At 49.2% G+C, this 21,883-nt stretch overlaps 1 protein-coding gene across 1 annotated transcript; it reads right to left on the bottom strand.

Moving 5' to 3' along the window:
- Nucleotides 1-937: 937 nt before the first annotated feature.
- Nucleotides 938-20,425, bottom strand: Trim25 (tripartite motif-containing 25). Its single transcript, NM_001009536.1, is given in 9 exon segments — nucleotides 938-1,918; nucleotides 4,001-4,099; nucleotides 4,189-4,320; nucleotides 4,685-4,708; nucleotides 6,424-6,486; nucleotides 9,212-9,383; nucleotides 10,869-11,102; nucleotides 15,682-15,777; nucleotides 19,771-20,425. Coding segments are annotated over 9 exon segments (1,941 nt in total). The 5' UTR covers nucleotides 20,365-20,425; the 3' UTR covers nucleotides 938-1,391.
- Between the last annotated feature and the right edge of the window lie 1,458 nt (nucleotides 20,426-21,883).

The following is a 21,883-nucleotide window of genomic DNA, read 5'->3' as shown; positions in this document are numbered from 1 at the left end:
ACCCTCCTTGTTTTGTTTTGTTTTTTCCCTTAGCCTTAAAAGTCTTCCTAACCCGTAGTTTGGTCCTACATGAGCATCTGGAATTGGCTCAACTGAGGAAGAGAGAAGTAAGAGTCAGGGCAAGAGATGGGTCTGACTCACCCCTGGGTCTGCAGTCTGTGGCTAGAGATAAACAAACAGGAATCCAGCTATCAGCCACAGGTCTGCTTTAGGACCCTTCAGGCCATAGGTGATCTAGCAAGGTTTCTGAAGCAACCACACACAGCCCATCGGCATGACCGTAGGCTTTGGGAATGCGGCATGGCCGTCCACTAAACTGTGGTAGTAACCACAAAGGGCAAATGGTGGCATTGACAGCCATCAGCCCAATATCTACAATCCAGAGGAGGGGGACATTACTGCTGGGAACAGCTGTCAAGGCAAGATAACAAGTAAGAGCAAACCCATCGGGCTCCCATAACCCAGCCAGGGTTCTGCTCCCCCGGCCTAGGCTATGGGAAGAAAGAAAGGCCTCTAACTCCGTGCCCACAGTCAACACATCTCTGGAGAGGGAGAGACTTTCGTCTCAACCACGTCTGGGTTACCTTGACACAAATCAACACAGGCTCATTCAGACATGGTTTCAGCCTTATCTACAAAAGGTTCCTTGGGGGAAAGGGTTATATGGGAGTTCAGAGTAGGGGTGAGGCTCAGTGGTAAAGCATGCATTCAAGGCTGCAGATATAGTCCCCAGCACCAAAGAGATAATCTATACACCAAACTCAAGAACTGGGTTTTTTTGGTCTGGTTTTTAGAGACAAGGTGGCACTATGTAGCTTTAACTATCCTAAAACCCACTATGTACACCAGGCTCTCCGCAAACTCCTTATGAAGATGTGCCTGCTTCTGCTTCCCAAAAGCTGGGATTAAAAGGCGTGTATCACAGCACCTGGCTTTTTTTTTTTTTTTTTTAAATCCAGATCATGATCAAAACACAAAGATCTGCGGGCTGCTACCCCAGAGAGCAGAATAGGGTGGGCATCTGTAACCCGAGGAAAGAGCATGGCTAGCAGCTATAGATTTTCTGTGAGACAACAGGAACACTAAATAATTTTCTTCTCTGAAGCACTGCCCAAGTAACTAGCAGCCTGGAGATTTCCCAGAACACTGGGAGGAGGTCACCCTGCCCTCTGGGCCTGAGGTAGATATGCTTCCCCACCCACAAGACAATCACCCCACCCATTTCTGAGCCCAATCTCCCCTTTTATTCTTGCCGCCCCTTCGCCAGCTCCCCTCCCAATCTCCTATCTGTCAAGGACTCAGAAGTTCTCCAAAGGAGGGTCCCCACCTTTTACCAGTCTTGGATGTTCCCCCAGCAAGCCCAAGTGTCTGTGGCTGGCCTCGCGGCCTGACTACTTGGAGCAGATAGAGAGGGTGGTACCCGCAGAGAACACCCAAAAGGCTGGGTACAGAGCTTCAGTAAAGTCCACCTTGAACTTGTACATCAGATACACCTTTTCGGTGACAGCAAAGAAAATGACAAAGCCATGGTCACAGTTGAGTAGCACGCCGACTCGCGTGGCCTTGGTGGAGGGCAGCGTTTTCTCCATGTTGTTGTGCCAGGCGGAGATCTTGTTATTGAACCACTCCACACACCATGAGCTGGGGTTACGGCCCAGCCGGCTCTCGGGGCCCTGCCGATCCATGCTGCCATAGCAGACGCCTACACCACAGAAGTTGTTCTTCTGCAGCTCCACCTCCCAGTAGTGGATGCCTTTCTTATAGCAGTGCAGCCCCAGGACCTGAGAGCAGTAGGTGAACCTCTGGGGATGGGACCGGTAGTGCTGCAGCCCGTCGGCCACGGAAGCGGTGGTGTAGTTGTCTGCCAGAGCCACTTTGTTGTGGGCGGTATTGTAGTCGAAGACGACTTTAACGAAATCTGAGAAGACATCCCCCAGAGAACTGTGACAAGGGGCCCAAGCTACCTGCACTTTTAAAGCTCTCCCGTACTATGACACTTGTTTTCTCTGTCCACACATCCACATACCCACCCATCTACTCACACGTCGTCCATTCATCCATCCATTCACTCACCCACTCATCTGTCTAACTATCCATCGGCCCACCCTCCCATCCAACTAATCATTCATCTATCAGAACATTTACTCAGATACACACATTATCTAGCTACTAATCCCCAGTGCGTTGACCACCCATTCATTTGTCCATTCATCCACCCACCTAGCTGCCCACCCACACACCCACCCACCCATCATCCATCCACCATCCACCCATCCATCATCCATCTATCCATCCACTCACACATCCATCCATCCACCCATCCATCCATCATCCATCCATCCATCATCCATCCATCCATCCATCCACTCACCTATCCATCCATTATCCATCCACCCACTCACTCACACATCAATCCATCATCCACCCATCATCCAACCATCCACTCACCCACACATCCATCCATCATCCATCCATCCATCATCCATCCATCTACTCACACATCCATCCATCATCCACCCATCCATCATCCATCATCCACTCACCCATTCATCCATCATCCATCCATCATCCATCCATCATCCACTCACCCATTCATCCATTATCCATCCACCCATCATCCATCCATCCATTATCCATCCACCCATCATCCATCCATCCACTCACCCATCCATCCATCATCCATCATCCATCCACTCACCCACACATCAATCCATCATCCAACCATCCATCATTCATCCATCCATCATCCATCCATCTACTCACCCATCCATCCATCCATCCACTCACCCATCCATCCATCATCCATCTATCCACTCACCCATCCATCCATCCACCCATCCATCATCCATCCACTCACCCATCCATCATCCATCCATCCATCATCCATCCACCCATCCATTATCCAACCATCCACTCACCCACCCATCCATCCACCCATCCATCATCCAACCATCCACTCACCCATCCATCCATCATCCATCCATCCATTATCCATCCACCCATCATCCATCCATCCACTCACCCATCCATCCATCATCCATCATCCATCCACCCATCCATCCATCCATCAATCCACTCACCCATCCATCCATCATCCATCCATCCACTCACCCATCCATCATCCATCCATCCATCATCCATCCACCCATCCATCATCCAACCATCCACTCACCCACCCATCCATCCACCCATCCATCATCCAACCATCCACTCACCCATCCATCCATCATCCATCCATCCATTATCCATCCACCCATCATCCATCCATCCACTCACCCATCCATCCATCATCCATCATCCATCCACCCATCCATCCATCCATCATCCATCCATCCACTCACCCATCCATCCATCATCCATCCATCCATTATCCATCCATCCATCATCCATCCATCCACTCACCCATCCATCCATCATCCATCCACCCATCCATCATCCATCCATCCACTCACCCATCCATCCATCATCCATCCATCCACTCACCCATCCATCATCCATCCATCCATCATCCATCCACCCATCCATCATCCAACCATCCACTCACCCACCCATCCATCCACCCATCCATCATCCAACCATCCACTCACCCATCCATCCATCATCCATCCATCCATTATCCATCCACCCATCATCCATCCATCCACTCACCCATCCATCCATCATCCATCATCCATCCACCCATCCATCCACCCATCATCCATCCATCCACTCACCCATCCATCCATCATCCATCATCCATCCACCCATCCATCCATCCATCATCCATCCATCCACTCACCCATCCATCCATCATCCATCCATCCATTATCCATCCACCCATCATCCATCCATCCACTCACCCATCCATCCATCATCCATCATCCATCCACTCACCCACACATCCATCCATCATCCATCCATCATCCATCCATCCATCCACCCACCCACCCACCCACCCACCCACCCACGTATGCATGAAGCCATCCAGCCGTTCTTCCATCCACCTAGCCAAACTACTCACATTCCAGAAGCTCTGTTCTGGACATGGTTAAGAAGTTTTCTAACATCTTAGCCTTGACGGCTGCCGAGTTTGGTTGTGGAGCATTGGGTTTAAGTGTGGCTAGAAGACAAAATAGAGAATGGTATTCAAAACGGCAGACTTGGGACAAATGGTAGCTAATTCCCTGGCACTTGTCCACACAGACTCACCATCAGGGATAGTTGCTTGTCCAGGAGCTCCAAAGGTGGGCAACTTGTTAGATGAGGAAGAGTAGGAGGTAGGACCGGCAGCACCAGCAGCACCGGCAGCACCGGCAGCACCGGCAGCACCCGCAGCACCAGCTGGGAGGCGAGGGAGGACAAACAGAATAGCAATACGACACCCACAACTAGATGATTTCTCTTTCCAAAACGACCCTCAACTTCCACAGACACATCTGACCAGCCCGGGCCACACAAATTGAGTCCAGATGAGGCTCTTTATCTGTCTTACTCATTTACTATCCCCCCAACCAACTACCCATCCACACATCTCCACGCCCATCCTCCTTTCCCCGCTCAGAGCCGTCTGTCCCCACAGCAAACGTTTGTAAGAACAGGTCCAATTGCAGAACCCTCGTTAAAGCAGCTCAATTGTTGCCGTCCACCTTCGCCCTAGGCTCACGTAAGTCAAGAGAACAAAAAGATACACAGACGCACAACTTACGGGTTTTCTTGGTCTTCTTGTCCGCTAAAAAAAAGGAAAGATTATAGGATTAGGATATTTAAAAGCATGATGCCACACACAAAAGACCATGGTAACATTCACCATACCAGCTGACCCATACCAGCTAAAGAAGGATGGCCTAACTTGAACTATAAGGCAGTGGCTGATATCACACATCTACAAGTATAGGAATCCCCACCAGGGTCATGGTGGGTATGCAGTGTCTATTAGGAAACAGAGAGAAATTTTCTAGGAAGTGTTTATGTTGATTTGGGAAATGGTAACATAGAACTCATTTGTCAAAATATATCTGACTGGACATTTAGGATCTGTGTATTTTGTAGAGATTAGAGCTCTACAAAAGAAAAAAAAATGCAAGCAAGCAAGCAAGCAAAAAAAAAAAAAAAAAAAAAAGGAGGAAATCAGAAAATAAACAATCCTGGTTAACTATCACAATAATGCTTTAACAACATCCTGCATCCCCAAGGGCTCTCCTACATCCATAAGCACACCGTCACCAAATGTTCTAGCCCTCAGAGAGACCGGTACCCAGCAGTGGTTTGCTGAAGACGACTCACACATTATGGACAAACAACAAGTAAAGCACACAGAGCCCTCTCACTCCCCTGACACCCACTAACATCAGGGCATCTTCAGGGCATTGATGTCATCTCATACTGACCTTGGGGAAACAGTCCCAGCTTCCCCGTTAAATGGTTATGAAGTGTCCTCACAACCAGTGTGTCCCGTGGGAACCTCACTTACTATCATCCCGTGGGCTCCAATGTCACTGTTTTCCAAATGTGAGAGAAGAGGAGACTCATACTCCCAACTCCACGCCCACATTCTCAATGACAGGGACACCACTGTTGTTGGGGGAGTGGGGCGGAGGCAAAAAATCTGAGGTGTGGGGTATAAAAAGTGTTTTCTTTCTTTCTTTCTCTTCCTTCCTTCCTTTCTTTTTTCTTTTTCTTTTTTGAGCCAGGGTCTCTCTACATAGCCCTGGCTGTCCTAGAACTCACTGCGTAAAACAAGCTGGCCTCAAACTCACAGAGATCCACCGGCCTCTGCCTCCCAAGTGCTGGGATTAGAGGTATGAGCCACCCCGGACTGCTTACTGATTACACATTTTATAAATAAACTAATAATATACTGTGTATGTATAGGATCACATTTTCACTGGTAGGGACAATTAGGGAAATGTTTTCTATGGCTCACTGGGAGAAGGCAATGGGGAAAAGAGAGAGAAACATAGGGCTCAGAAGATGGCTGAGTGGGTGAAACAATTGCCACGCAAACCTGAGGGCCTGAGTTCAGATCTTCAGACCCCAGATAATGTTAGATGGACTAGCTTGCATCTGAAATCCCAGAAGTCTTACAGCAAGATAATGGCTGTTCATCACAGAAGCGTTCAGGCCAGCAAGCCTGCCTTGTTCCAGGGCACAAAAGAGGCTCTGCCTCAAACAAGGTGGAAGGTTAAGGACCGATGCCCAAGGCTGACTTCTGATTTCTACATGTGCACCATGGTGCATGTGTACACATATGTATGCATACATACATGTATACACTACATACATGAATGCTTACATACATACATAAGCATGCACGCGCACACAACTGTGAAAACCTGGGATGGGCTGTGACCATCTGGAAGCTTCAGTAGCCTCTCTAACAGTCTCAACCAAGCACTTGCCAGTCACAGCCACACTAAGACCAGAAAAAAACAAGAGGCTACTTACGTGCGGTCTTCTTCGCAGGGCGTGTGGGTTTGGATGTGGACTGCGCATGGTCTCCCACGTTACCTGTGGCAGAGAAAAGGACCCAGCTGTATGTGGATCCTCCCCACCCACTCTAAGAGCCAGGTTTGTCGAGGCTGTGGACAGAACATCCACACAGGCAGCCCTCCCATTGACTGTCCCATCCAGTCACTTGCAAGAGACAGAGTTAGTGTGAGGAGGGCCAATTCCATGTGTTCCTTCTCTCCTCTGCTTAAAGCAAAGCTGGGAGAAAGCCTCCTCCATCAGCACCCAGCTCCGGGACTTCTCTGGTTTCTCTGGACATCCATCAAGGAGAACATGAACTTGATAATGGCTGACAGGAATCCCTGAATGAGGTCAAGGTGTCTGGGGTGGAGTGGAGGCTAGGCTAATGTCAGGTTCTTGTCCCCTAGTTCTTTCTTCCCTCTCTTGGCAGTCTAGTTACTCAGATTTACCCCATGTGAAGAACTTCTAGAACCTTCCACAAGGTTCCTCATCTTTACCTGTTTTAGAAGCCACTCTTCAACGACACTGGGATGGCCACAGTGGAGTCCAGGACCATCATCCACATCCCCAAAGAAAAGGATCCTACTCCAGTGGGTGGAAATGAGTCTGTCAAGATGGCTCTGTAGGAAGGAGCTTGCCAAACCTGAGTCTGATCCCCAGGACCCACAGAGCAGGAGAGAGCTGACTTCCATAAGTTGTCCTCTGACCTCAACCCCCATATCACAGTGCACCTGTCCACATACATGCAATACACCCAGACATATGTGTATACGTGCTGAATAAATAAACATTTTCTGCTTAAAGGAGTGAGAAGGGTCTAAGGGAAAATGTAACGGTTCAATGATTTCCACACAGTGAGAGAGAGGAAAACCCAATGTGGTAGCCAATGTTAAAGCATATATGAGGGGGTTGTCAAGATTACATTGGTTGAGGCGGGAGGAGCCGCCCACTCTGGCTGCTCTAGTCCTTGGCTGGGATGCTGGACTGCATAGGATGAAGAAATGGAGCACTAGCGTGCAAACGTTCACTGCTCTTCTGACTGCGAAGTCATGTGACCCGCTGCTTCAAGCCCTGCTGCCCTGCCTGTGTGATGGACGGTGACCTGACCCGGGAGCTAAAACAAGCCCTTTCTCCCTTAAGTTGCTTTTGTCTGGATATTCTTACCACAGCCACAGGAAACCAAAATGTAGATGCCTAACAAGACTAGAATGCCTAATGGCATATGGAATATATAATCCCAGTTATTTAGGAGCCTGAGGCAGGAGGATTGCAAACTCAAGGCCAGCCTAGGCAACTCAACAAGATCCTTCCTCAATGCCAGGTGTGGTGGTACATGCCTTTAATCCTAACACTTGGGAGACCGAGGCTGGGGAATTTCTTATGAGTCTGAGGCCAGCTTGGTCCACGTAGCAAGTTAAAGAACACCTAGAGCTACATAGTAGAGAGTCCCTGTCACAAAATAAATAAATAAACAAAATAAATGATTCTGCCTCAAAATAAAAATGTTCAAAGGGGCCATGTGGTAGGGCGCCTTGCCTGGTATATGAAGGCCCTAGGTTCAGTTGGCGGTGCAGCAAAACCACAAATAAAAAGAAACAGTAGAAAGGGATTAGCCGGTGAAGAATCCCCAAGCAATGTGTGTTGGGGAGGATATATACAAAGGTCCTGTGGCAGGAAGCATGGCACTGAGAGACTGGAGAGAGATGGTGGTAGGTGTTGGGATGAAAAGACAGCACCTGGCTGGAGAGATGGCTCAGTGGGTAAGAGCACTGACTGCTCTTCCAGAGGTCCTGAGTTCAATTCCCAGCAACCACATGGTAGCTTACAGCCATCTGTAATGGAATCAGATATCCTCTTCACCTGTGTCTGAAGACAGCTACAGTGTACACATATAAATAAATAAATATTTTTTTAAAAAAAAGGTTGGGGATTTAGCTCAGTGGTAGAGCGCTTGCCTAGCAAGCGCAAGGCCCTCCCTGGGTTCGGTCCCCAGCTCCGAAAAAAATAAAATAAAATAAAGAAAAAAGAAAGAAAAGGTAGCAAGGTCAAGGGTCTGATCTGACATCAAGGGTCTGGTGTGACATCTTAGGATAACCAGAAAGCTCCCGAAGGGGTTAGGAGGAAAACAAGGTGACAGTGACATCCTGTAAAACCCTCCCTGGCTGTAATAGCAGATGTGGGGACCTTGTGGAAGTTAGCATGGTCCTGGAGCAGGTGATGGTATCAGACAGCAGCCAGATGGTGTTTCGCTGGGCTCAGTGGGACAGCTAGGTGGGACAGTACTTGGGAGGTGACAGACAGCCTGGGCTACCTAGAGAGATCTTGTTTCAAAAAGCCAAAGGTTAGATATAGAGGTCTGTGGTAGGGTACCTGCCTAGCATACACTGGGACCTGTCCCCAAAATTGGGTGTTAGTAGTGGAGTGTGTCTGTGTGTCTGTGGAAAGCAGAGATGGTGGTTGGGATGTGGAGAAAAGAACGCAAAGGAGCGACAAGGAGGAATTTCAGATTTCTCTGATCCTGAAATTCGCCCTCTGTCCACCAAACAAACTGGCAACCCAGTCTCTACTCAAAGCCATCCATGCTAGCCTCCAGAGCCCATCAGAACACCAAGCCTCGGTATTCCTTTTGGAAAAGTAGCTGTGACATCGGGACAAAGCAGAGGCCGTTTCAGGACCCTTGAAATTCAAATGCCAATGTTCTGCTTGACAGCTCTCCCACCCTAAGGCACCGAAGGGCTCATCAGTGTCGGACCACTGTGGTTACCTGAGTTGCAGGGCTCCTCAGCCTTCTTTTCCTGTAGCTGCTTGAGGGAGAGCTTCAGCTCACTCTTGAGGTCCAATGCACCCTGGTAGACCCCCTTTATCAAATCATGGTCCAGGTCTATCTTAGGGATGTAGACTGGTTTCGTTGACACTTCTTGCAATTTTGCAGCTTTCTGGAACAAGCCAAGGTGTTTAAGCAGAGGTGATTGGGGGAAAACCAGGGTTGGGCCTCCATCCTCATCAACCCCACTGATGTTTCCTAACGCAACAGTGAGTACAACTTCCTGCCTCAATCACAAGGGAAAGATCCTGGAACTAGCTGGAGTGCTCCTTTAAGAACTTTAAGAAAAAGGGTACAGACAAGGACTTGAATCCTTTCTCAGAGAACTCAGTAGTTCCTAGGCACAGGAATGAGCTCCCGGGGTAGCAGAAAACCTCCACCTAGGTACCAGTAAGCATCACGGGCAGAGGGGGTTCCATCACTCCTGTACTAAGTCAGGCAATCTGGGTCCTTGGGGGACCAAACCAGGTAGTTCACAGAGATCCGGGCCCTGAACTAGACAGGTGAGGAAGAAGAGGCAAGTGACAAGATGATGTGGCTTATAGCCAAAGGATACACAGGCCAAGCACATCTGAAATGATGTCTTCAGCACTACCGGGGGTGGGGCATACTCTGCAACACTAATAATGTGTAGCAGCGTGACCCCGGTGGTCCTGGAACAGGGACATAAGGGACATAATCCACTGGGCAGAGGAGATCAACATGGTGCTCCCACTCGGGGTTATGTCTGAGGAATGAAGAGCATAGCACCTGTTGTGGTCAGAGCACAAGGGCCTGACAGCAGAGACCAAGTGCGAACAGCAAGGCCCTCATTCCTGGACCATGCTAAGGGGCACAGCACCAGACAGAGCAGGGAGGCAGTGCTTCAGAAAGGCATCTTCGGAGAGTATGTGAGGGAGGACAGTAAGAGAAGGCGGACACCTATACAGTGGGTGACACATCTAAGATGCTCCCAAGAGTCCCCCATAACCCTCCCCTGAGTACAGGGCAGATCAGAAACAACATTACTGCACGATGAACTACAAGGAACGAGAGGGGGAACACCACAGGGACATCGGCGGCATCCAACCAGATGAAAGAATTAATCGAAAAGGTGACTATCCTGGGTAGACCACCAGGCTTAATTGGGTAAGAGACCTTCAAGGGGAACACCGGCCTTCCTGGAGGGAGGAACGTTTCTGCTGGCTTGAGCAAACATGCTGTCAAGCTGAAATAAGGCCTCAGCAGACAGCCAGCAAGGAGGTGCACACCCAATCTATAGCCCCAAGGAACTAAGTAGCCAGGTGCGGCTTGGAAAACAGCCCTGAGGCTCCAAAGTCAATACAGCCCAGCCTGCAGCTAGACCTCTGGTGCTATGACAACAGCTGGGAAGCCACGCCCAGACGCTGGGCCCAGGGAACCAGGAGATAATCATCAGAGGTTCTCTGAAGGCCCTCAATTCAGTAAGCTGTCACAGAGCATAGACATACAGTATGTCTCTGTGATCTTTCCAAATGACCTCTTAAAGCCCTGACTCTCTGAGGTCCAGACTCCCATCAGCTCTGCGATGCTGGACAGAACACACACCCAAGCAGCGCCCTCCCTCGCCACAACTCACCTCCAGAAACTCAAACTCGTCCCCTTTGGCCAGGATGAGCTCAACCTCTGCCTTCAGATTCTGCATCTCGTTCTTCTTCTTGAGAAGAACCTGGTAGATGGTATCGAGCTTTCCATAGACTCTCTTCTCCTCCTCCTTCAACTTGTGCGTGGAGCTGGTCTCTGCGGCATCGATGACAGCCTTCATTTCCAAATATTCCTGTCTCAGCTGTAGCATCTTCCTCTTCATAGACTCCTGTGAGGCCATGATGGAGGGGCTCCTGTCAGACTGCTGATAACACTAAGGCTGCACTCCAGTGTGTGTGTGTGTGTGTGTGTGTGTGTGTGTGTGTGTGAGAGAGAGAGAGAGAGAGAGAGAGAGAGAGAGAGAGAGAGAGAGAGAGAATGTGTGTGTGTGTAAGAGGTGGGGAGGGAGAAGGGGAGGCAAGCATCAGGAACTCAGTGATAATTCATGCTGCCACACTGGGCAGCCACTTGGCAAAGTCCTGTCCATCTGGGTGTGACCACACCCCAAGACCCAGCAACTCCAATTCCTAGGAAAGTACTTTAACTACCTGCCCCGAGAAACACATGTAAGAAACTCACAAGAGCCAGGGAGGTGGTAGTGCATACCTTTACTCCTAACACTTGGAGGCAGAGGCAGGTGAATGTCTGAGCTCAAGGCCAGCCTGGTCTACAGAGTGAGTTCCAGGACAGCTAGGGCTCCACAGAGAAACCCTGTCTCAAAACCCAGAAACCAACCACCCAACCAAGCAACCAAAAAAAAAAAAAAAAACAAAAAAAAACCGAACGAACAGAACATTAACAAGCAAAGCCCAGTGTGGTGACTCACAACTATAATCCCAGCACTTGGGAGGCTGAGACAGGAGGATCAGAAGTTCAAGGTCATTTTTGGCTACAATACTTGAGGCCAACCTGGGCTACATGTGACCCTTATCTCTAAATTGGGGTGGTGGAAGAGGGGAGACAACTCTTCACAAGCAAATTTTTTTGAAAAGGTAAAAAGTGAGTTGGCCACATAATTTATTACTTCGGTTCCTCCGGAGACTGAGGCAGGAGGGTCACTTAAGCCCAAGAGTTTGTGACTAGCCTGAAGGCATGAAACAATTTCAAAAAATCCTCTAGAACTCTCTAGAACTCTCCTTTTCAGTGTTACCTGTTGCTTCTGAGCATTTGAAACACATCAGCTGGGCAGTGTTGGCACAAACCTTAATCCCAGTGGCTCGGGAGGCAGAGGCAGGAGGATCTCTGAGTTTGAAGCCAGCCTGGCTTACACAGAGTTCCAGGACAGCCAGGGTTACACAAAGAAAGCCCATCTCCAAAAGAAAAAAAAAAAAAAAGTGGCGTAACTTGCGAGTAGACAATGAAGGATGTCAGTCAGAGACTTTATAACCCTCCCCCCAACTCATTAATACTTTTTATTGAACTAGAATTAGTTCACTAGTAGAGCACTTGCCTGGCGTGCACGAGGACCTAGGTTCAAACCCCAGTACTATCAAAAAGGAAAATGTATTGATAATACATTAAAATAACATTTTGGACACACTGAGTTAAATAAGTTACACCGCTAAAATTAGTTTCAGGTGTTGGGAGTACAGTTCAGGGACAGAATGTTTACCTAGCATGTGTGAGGTCATGGGTCCAAGGTTCAAAGCCTACCACCACACTCGTAACTCAAATTCGCTTTAAATTAATAAGAGGTGTCCAGGATGCTCCTGGTAGACAGTGTTGCTTCAACAGTCATATTTTTGAACAAACTTTTTTGGGTAACCTCACTAGTTCAGAATCAAACACAACAAACAAACAAACAAACAAAAATACACAGTGTACACCGAAAGAATGGAATTCGGCTTTTTAAAAACTGTTCACTTTGGGGCTGCAGAGGTGGCTCAGGTTAAGAGCACTGACTGCTCTTCTATAGAGAACCTGGGGTCAATTCTCAGTACCCACATGCAGCTCACAACTGTCTGAAAGTCCGGGATCTGACATCCTCAGACAGACAGACATACATGCAGGCAAAGACACCAATGCACCGAAAGTAAAAATAAATGAAAAAAAAAAAAAACCGTTAAATTTATTATTGTTGTCCTTCTTGCTGTTGTTGTTGCTGTTATCATTGTGTGCACACATCCCCAGGTACACATGTGAGGGTCAGAGGACAACTTTCAGGAGTTGGCTCTCTTCTTCCGTTGTGGGTCCTGGGATTGAACTCAAGCTTTCAAGTTTGTTCAGCAAGCACCTTTTACCCACTGAGATAGTTCACCGACCCTCAACTCTTTATCCACTTAGGTATCCCTTCAGAGTACCTCCTCTTGCGAACACCAACGTCTTCCAGTGTTAATTTCCTTTTCTATTTAATAAGAGAGCACGCGGGAGCATCATCAGGATATACAGCTTCGCAGACTACATTTCCCAGCCTCCCCTGCAACTAGGCTTGGCCAGGGCGGCTAAATTTCTTCCACTGAGGCAAGGCTGGAAGTAGTGTGTGCAACAAACACCACACCGATTGCTTAAAGGAAACTGCTTGTTGCCAGCATCTTCCGTCTTGTTCCTCTTTTCACAAGCGAGAGAAAGCAGCTGAGGGTGACCTAGCGTCTGAACGACTGAGGTTACCCAGGAAGTTCGTTCAAGTGACCTATCCAAATTGACATGAATTCAGCCATCTTGGTTATAACTGCCAAGTGAGTCTAAACACACATCCCAAGCCCTACACGACACGTTAATAGTTGTTGTTGTTGAAGTCGTCGTCGTCGTCTTCTTCTTCTTCTTCTTCTTCTTCTTCTTCTTCTTCTTCTTCTTCTTCTTCTTCTTCTTCTTCTTCTTCTTCTTCTTTTTTCTTCTTCTTCTTCCTCCTTCTCCTCCTTCTCTTTCCTCCTCCTCCTTCTCCTCCTTCTCTTTCCTCCTCCTTCTCCTCCTCCCCCCCATCACTTTGGAAAATTAGGTACACTTCAGTTGGCCACCAGCCCTGCCTAACAGCATATAAACCTCTTTCTCCTCCCTTGGACGCAGAGACACTCTTGTCTTGTCAACTACCCAGCATTCTCTTCTGCCAGGATATCCATGCTATAGTACAGCCCGTGCAACCCTGGACCTGCCAGCCCCTTTCTTTGCTCCACATTACCTTCTGCCTTGACAGCCAGCTATCCCATAATAGGCCTCGATTTTTCAAAAAAAAAAAAAAAATCCCAGCTTCAATCAGAGATGAGAGCATCACACTGTGGAGTAGCAGAACAGCGGGAGCATTCACACGTTGCAAAGCCACGCTCTACAAAGCCAAAGCCATGCTCTGGGTCAAGAGTTACACTTAGGATGCTAAACTGAACAAAATGAGCCACTTCTCAAAGTCCCTGCATTCGGAGGTGTCTTTCTTCTTCCTAGGAGTTTAATTTGCCCTCCAAACAACGTTCGTAACTCTACCTTCATCCTGAAAGTCTCACAACCTCCTCAGAGGAGTTGTGGCTCCACTGGCACAGTGGGAGATCAAAGGCTCACAGATGCGCCAACACAACCGTAGCCCCATGAACAGTCGTGATAGTGGGTATCAGAACCCAGACTTCAATGAAGCAACAGTTGCCATGGTAAAGTGCAGCTCAACGACAGTAATTTTTAAAAAGTCAAGCTCCTTTCTTTCTCTATAAAGGGACTTGGGCCCTGGAGAGATGGCTCAGTGGTTAAGGGCGCTGGCTGTTCTTCCAGATATCCAGGGTTCAATACCTAGCACCCACACGGCAGCTTACAACTTTCTGATCTGACTGCAGTCAAAGCATCAATGCACATGAAATACGGATTTAAAAAGAGAGAGAGAGAGAGATCATCTTGAGTTAGCCAGGTGGGCCCTGAGTCCAATGACTGTGGTCTTACTATAGATGGAAGACAAAGTATAAGCAGCCTCAAGACAAGGAAGACCCTGGAAGCTGGAAGAGACAGGAAGGATTCTCCCCGACACGTCCTCGTCGTCATCATCATCATCGTCGTCATCGTCATCGTCATCATTATTTCTTCTCCTCCTCCCATAGATCAAGGCTCACTATGTAGTCCTGGCTAACCTAGATCTCACAGAGATCCACCTGTCTCTAGTTCCTAAGGGCTAGAAGTAAAGGTGCGCACCACCATGCCTGGCGTGTTTATTTATTCTTCATTTTTTATTTACTGTCAGAGTGAAGGCGGCGAGTACCACAGCATAAACTTGGAGATCAGAAGTCAAACTCTGTGTTTCTGTTCTTACCTTCCACCTCGGATTCCAGGGATTGAACTCGGTCAGGCTACGCCACAATCACCTTTATGAACTGAGCCATCTTTCTAAGCCTCTTACCCCTACATTTTTCATGATTCTCTCAAGGCTGGGCTTACGGGGAGTTCTTCAATGTGTATTTATAAAGGCTGTTTCTTGGACATACAGCTTTCTGAATGTTTTGCAAGGTTTTTTTTTTTTTTTAAAGACAAGGGATGCACGCCTCTAATCCCAGCACTCGGGAGACAGAAGCAAATAGATATCTCTGTGGATTCAAGTCCAGATTAATTCACATAGTGAGTTCATGGACAGCCAGGGCTGCATAGTGAGACCCTGTCTTGAATACAAAACGAAACCCAGCAAGGCTGGTCTGGAACTGACTATGGAATCAAAGAGAACCTTGAACTTCTGATCCCGCCCTACCAGTTTCTGTGGTCTCAGGAGAGAACCCAAGGCTTCACGTGAGCTACAGAAGCCCTCTGCTGACAGCCAACTTCCCAGGCACAAGGAGGCCATGCCCGCCCTGAAGGATGAAGGGGTTTGAAGTTTACAGACTGAGTGAGGGTGGGGGAGGGTCACTCACCTGCACATTCTGCTGCTTGGATTTCACATCCTCCAGTGCTTTGCTCGCTCCATTGATGTGGCTGTACATGATGGTGAGTTTTTGCCTCAGTTTGTTCTGTAAAGGAAAACACACAGGGCAAGAGAGCCCCTCTTTACCCTAGTGTCCTAGTTCCCCTACACTGAGGACCATTCCCTCCCTCCATCCCGCTGCCCCTTCTGCCTACGCTGTATGCTCCTTGTAATTGAAGCTTCCCGCTATCCCTTTAGGAAGACAATACAGAAACGTTAAGACTTGGAACCAAAATGACGGTGTCTGAAATCCTGTGACCCAGCCATGTGTCTTCTGCCTACTTCCTTGGCCATGAACAGATACCACTGGGTAGGTGGCTACAGGGGCAATCAGGAAGACTAACCAAGGACCGTGCTCAGAGCCCTGCCTGGATCTGTTCAGCTTCTATTATAACACATTTCTTCTCCCACTACTCATTTTACAGCTCATGAAATCCAAGCAAGAGGGATAGCAAGTGGCCAAGATCACAGAGACACAGCGATCTTTGGTAACGGTGACCCCACCCTACCACAGCAAACAGCCTTGAAAATAGACAAAATATCAAAGGCGCTGGAGAGCTAACCAAACAGTGGATTTTCCAGGAGAAGGGAACCCAGCGAAAGAGCTCAGCACCCAACGCTGTCCTCCCCAGAGGTGACTTCCAAAGGTGGACGGAAGCTAGGTGAGGCTTTGTCACCTCCAGCAAGGCAGGGACAAATGCTCAGCTGTACTTGGCCACTCCAGGCCAGAGCCACGGAGGGCCGAGAATCAGGGTAGGCTGGCCACTGGGGCTTGAAAGAGCTACGCTGATTCAAACTGTCTGGCTCTTAGCCACTTTCCAGAGGCGACAGTCTTCTATGTCCCTGCTAAGATAGAACGGCGTGCCGAGATGAGAGAGAACACTCCACCACCAGTCAGGAAGGCTGCTATGAAGTGCTCACACGCTTTTCTAGCACCTCACACCTATTAACTTTTAGAGCAACTCGGAGAAGCAGACATCACTCAGACTTTACAGAAAACATCACAGAATCATGATTCACTCAAGACCACATTGTTAGTAACTGGCAAAGGTTAGGTTCTACTAAACTTATAAACAAATGACCAAACTGTGTATGCTAGGAATTTCTACAAATTAATTAACAACAACAATAATAATAATGATAATATTTCCTTTCCCTAATCAAGTAGCTCAACACACAGTAGCCCTCTTTTCTACTTTCCTGATTCCTCTACTCCATTAGAGCTGGACCTAACCTTGGGGCTGGATTTGAACCACCCACTAGCACACGTAAGGGCAGGACACAAAGATCAAGGCTGCACAAACTAACTGTAGCCAGAAAGCCCAGGTCAGTGATGTTTGTTTTGGCTCAACCTCTGTGACACAACCCTTCCCCTGCCCCAGGCCTCTCTCCAACAGAGGCTGAGACAGATTTGGGTCAAAGGGCAAACCCTGCCTCCCTGGGCTAGAAGAGACTTGAGAACACACAGGTACTAGCAACTGACTCCATTCCAGAACTGCAGGAGGAGCCCTCCACGCTGAAAGAGTAATCCACCATTAAGTAAACACAGATAAAAGTCCCCTCCTAGTGGATGGGGGGTGGGGGGGAACCTACTCTGACCTACTCCTAATCAAAGAGAGGCAGCTCAAGGACTTAGGCGGCAACAACAGACCACTGACCAAGGACAGAGGACTTTGGGGTTTGGGAGAGCTTGTTGCAGACCAAGGATCTGGGTCTTCCACATGGGAGAGAGTGGAATCCTGAGTCTGCACCCCCCCAAACCAGCAGCCACAATGCTCAAGACTGAGCAGTGCTTGCTAGGGTCTGGCACTGAGACAAGAGCCACAGCTGGGTTGAAAAAGACACGGGCACAAGGCTGGCAGGAGGAATTCTGCTATCAGGATTAAAAAGCAGCAGCAGGAATGGCCGCTCACTCCAGCTCTGGACAAAAAGGCTGAAAGGGAGCAGAGGCTCAGGACAGGCTGGGGAGGCTCCTCATGCCCCCAATGTCTGCCTTGGTAAATATATGGAGATTTTTGCAGAAAACTGCCTTGTCCCCTTTTTCTTCCTTTGATTTTATTACATTCATTTATCTGTGTGCATATAGGTGTCAAGTCAAAGATCAGCTTGCTGGAGTTGGTTCTCTTTCTACCACACAGGTCCCAGAGATCAAACTCAGGCCAGAGCCTTGGTAACAAGTCCCTTTACCAGTCGAGCCATCTTGCTGACCACTGGCTATTTTTGTTGTTGTCTTTGTGAGACAAGAGTCTCACCCTGTAGCTGACCTGAAACTATGTAGTTCCAAGCTGGCCTCAAACTCACGATGATCTATCTGCCTAAGCCTTCCAAGTGCTGGAATTATAGGCACGACACCAGCTTCGCCCAAGGTTCACTATAGCCCGAGACCGTCCTCGTCCCCCAATTTACCATTTGTAGTTGGATGCTACAAGGTGGGGTCAGGATTTAACCCCAGACCTTGGCACTGAATCTGAGAGGAGTCTCCTAAGTGACAGGCCTCCTGACACTGGATCCTGCCCCTGCAGCCCTTCCCAAGTGGCTCTCAACCTACCCAGAGATCTGCAGGGACTCGTCTCGAGCCAAACAGCTAGCTCTGTGGTAGCAAAGGCTCTAAATGCAGGGCAGACTCTCTCCCAGGACAGCTAGGCTTGGAGGTACTCATACCTATATAAAGCATACTGAAGAGGTGAACTCAAAAGATCCAAGTGCCAAGACTCAGGGGGGGAAAAAGTCCTGAGGAACCTGACTAAGACCCAGAGAGGCAGGCAAAGCCAGGGAAGGGCTGTGGCAAGAGGGAGCAGAGCTGGAATTCTGGTCCTGGCACCATCGCCAAGCTTACCAACCTCACCCAGCTTCTGATTCCTTCCACGACATTGGGACAGGTCTCAACTCCCCCAGATGTTTAAGAGAGGTGAGATCAGATCATGCTTTGACAGATGGACAAAGGAGAGGCACCATAAGGGGAAGACGGGGACCTCTAGATCCACTAAAATCATGGCAACCCCTCACAAAGCCATTAGGAACCCTGACTCCCTAACACACACGCTCCACCTCCAGTCTTTATCAAGTTGAACCCAGGTCCAGAGGCCAAATTCCTGCTCAATTTCACAGCAAGATGGACTACACCAACTGAGTGGTGGTGGTGGCCCACGCCTTAGGTCCCAGCACTTGGGAGGCAGAGGCAGGCAGGTCTCGATGAGTTCAAAGCCAGCCTGGCCTACAGAGTGAGTTCCAGAACAGCTAGGACTACATAGGACTGTCAAAAAAACCAACCAAACAAACAAACAAAAAATCAAGATGGACTACACCACGGTGTCAAAGGCTCTCTCCCTGTAGGTCACAAGCAGGAATTCTTGAGACTCTCTGTTCACACTTCCTGTCCATGAAAATTCTCCAGTCAACAGAGGCTTCTGTTGCACCTCGAGCCTCCTGGAGCTCCATGCTCTGGGCTCAACAAACGTGGACTCAACAGATCTGGTCTACAGGGGAAAAGGAAACTAGAAACTGTGAGTCAAAGCAGTCTGGTTCCTGCTAAGCTAACTTCTCTGGGCCTGTTTTCCTGAACTGTGGGATGAACTGAGCACACACAGTTCTTACATGCTGCCAGGACCTGGAGTGGGTGGAGAGGTAACCCCCAGGGTTCGTCTTAGTTAATATTCAAAACTATTGAACTCCACTGGACAAACACAGGCTTGAGACAGGCACTCTTTCTTGTGCCTACAGTTGTCTGCTATGTAAAATAGACATGAGAGGGCTGGGGAAGGCAGACAATAACGGATGGGTGGGGAGGCTATATATAATCTACTTGCTTTCTGTTTGGTCTGTGGAGATGGCCCCTTACGGCCCAACTCACAGATAGCGGCTCACAGAGCCTAAGGCCATGAGTTCTTGTGAAGGAAGGGGTGGGATATAGAATCTCTGGCCCAGCAAAGCCTATCTCTTCCCGGCAACCCACTGTACTACAGAGATACCCAGGATGGGCTCTCTCCACAATTCAGCTGGCCCAGGCTGTCCTCTAGACCCTCAACCAGCCATTCCCTACCTCCAGGTCGGCGCTGGCCTGGCTTAGGATCGTAGGGGAGCAGGTCTTGTGCTCTACCAGGCAGATATGGCAGATGCACTCTCCGTGCTCAGGACAAAACATTTCGCGAAGGCGGTTGTGCCTGGAACATTTGCGGCGCAGCAGGTCACGGACGGGTGGCTGCAGGGGGTGGTCCTGGAAGGCCGGACTGTCGATGTGAGGCCGCAAGTGCTCCTGGCAGAAAGAGGCCATGCACACGAGGCACGTCTTCACCGCGACCTCCTTCAGGCAGTGGTCGCAGGACACCTGGGTGTCTGAGCTGGATGCGGCGGAGCGGGTAGGCGGGATCCAGTCGTCCACGGGGGTCCGCGCCTGCTCGGCCTGAAGAAACTGCTCGACCACTGCGCACAGCACCGTGTTCTTGTGCAGCTGCGGGCGCACCTGGTACACGGTGCGACACTGCGGGCACCGGTACGGCGGGCCCTGGACGACCCACGTCTCATTTAGGCATGACCTGCAGAAATTGTGGCCGCACGGGGTGGTGACGGGCTCCTTGAAGGGCTCCAGGCAGATGGAGCACGACAGCTCCTCGGCCAGAGGAAACAGCTCGGCCATCGCTCTCCTGGGGGCACCCGACGGGACGCGCACGGACAGCTGCACACACCACCGCGCGGTGCTAGGGGAGCGGCGAGGAAGGAATCGAAACTGGGCAGGAGGGGCGGCGCCCTGAACTTTCAGGAAGTCACGTGGGGCCCAGGGGGGCCGGACGGTGGGCGGGAAGCTTCTGGTCTGTTGCTGGAAGCCAAAGGTGAGCGGACCTGGAGAGCTCTGATGCTCCTCATACCCTGTGGATCCGAGCGACGCACAAGCCCAAGGCCACCAGGTGCAGTTTCAGAGGCTCTCTGCAGATGAATTGTCCCAGTGGTTGGAGTATCCTACCCTCCTGGTCGGGACCTATGTCCTACCAGAGTGCAGCCTGGCTATGAAGAACATTCATCCGTTCCCCCCAGGTGTCCCCAAACCTCCCCTCCAGAACAGGACGGGTCTTATAATTAAAACTTAAAGCCAAACAGGGGTTGGGGATTTAGCTCAGTGGTAGAGCGCTTGCCTAGGAAGCGCAAGGCCCTGGGTTCAGTCCCCAGCTCCGAAAAAAAGAACCAAAAAAACCCAAAAAAAACAAAAAAACAAAAACCTTAAAGCCAAACAGGAAAAAAAAAATACTGCAGACGCAGAGCACGATGGGTCATTCCTGTAATTCTGTCACTTGAGAGGCTGAGGCAGGAGGATTGCCGTCAGTTCAATGCCAGCCTGGGCTAGAGAGTTAGTGGCTGTCTCAACATCTGAAACAGGGATGGGGAGATGGCTGGGCAGGAGAATATGAAGCCTAAATACAATTACTGAAACCTTGGTTAAGATTGCACAAAATTGTCCGCTGACACTCCCCCACCCAATATCATACCCATAATAATTAAAGGAAAACAAAACACAACCATACGATATGAACTGTGGATGTCCTTTCCTTCCCTTCCTCTTCCCTTCCTCCTTCCCTCCAACTGTGCTGCCTTTCTGTCCAGCTCCCACTCCTTCCCTGATGGTGGACTCTAACATAACTCCACCGTCCTAAAGGCAGGATCCCATGGTCACGCATTTAGAGTTAGTGTTCCTTTGATGGTACATGATCTTAAAAAAAAAACAAAAAACTAAGATTACAAAAGTTGGGGTGTCACAACCTGTTCCCCAAGTCAGCTCCAGCCACCAGTCCCCAAGAGAGGGACCAATTTAAAAAAAAAAAAAGAGCCAACTTAAAAGAGGAAAACAGCAAAAGAGACCCAGGAAACCCCTCAAGTCCACCTTCAGGTTCTGAAATGAGATTCAAAGTTAAAATAGAAGGCAAAAATACGAACGTCTAAGTGCCAGTCAAGACCTGGTCCAGCCCACCACTGGCCCATCATTGTCTGGGATTCAGTTTCATTCTGTAAACTGCTCTGTCCCACAAGCTGTTAGAACTGTGAAATCTCTTCCCAGGAGACAGATTCTTCCTCGGTTCTCTCCCAGCATGAGATTCCAAGGAAATTACCATTTCTTTGGGGTCCACTCTTTCGGTATTCTGATAGATTGAGACACAAGAGTCCCT

This window comes from Rattus norvegicus, chromosome 10 (genome assembly GCF_021556685.1).
Source record: "Rattus norvegicus strain SHRSP/BbbUtx chromosome 10, alternate assembly SHRSP_T2T, whole genome shotgun sequence".
Lineage (NCBI taxonomy): Eukaryota > Metazoa > Chordata > Mammalia > Rodentia > Muridae > Rattus > Rattus norvegicus.
Note: the sequence above shows the minus strand (reverse complement) of the source record. Positions and strands in the feature narration are given on the sequence as shown.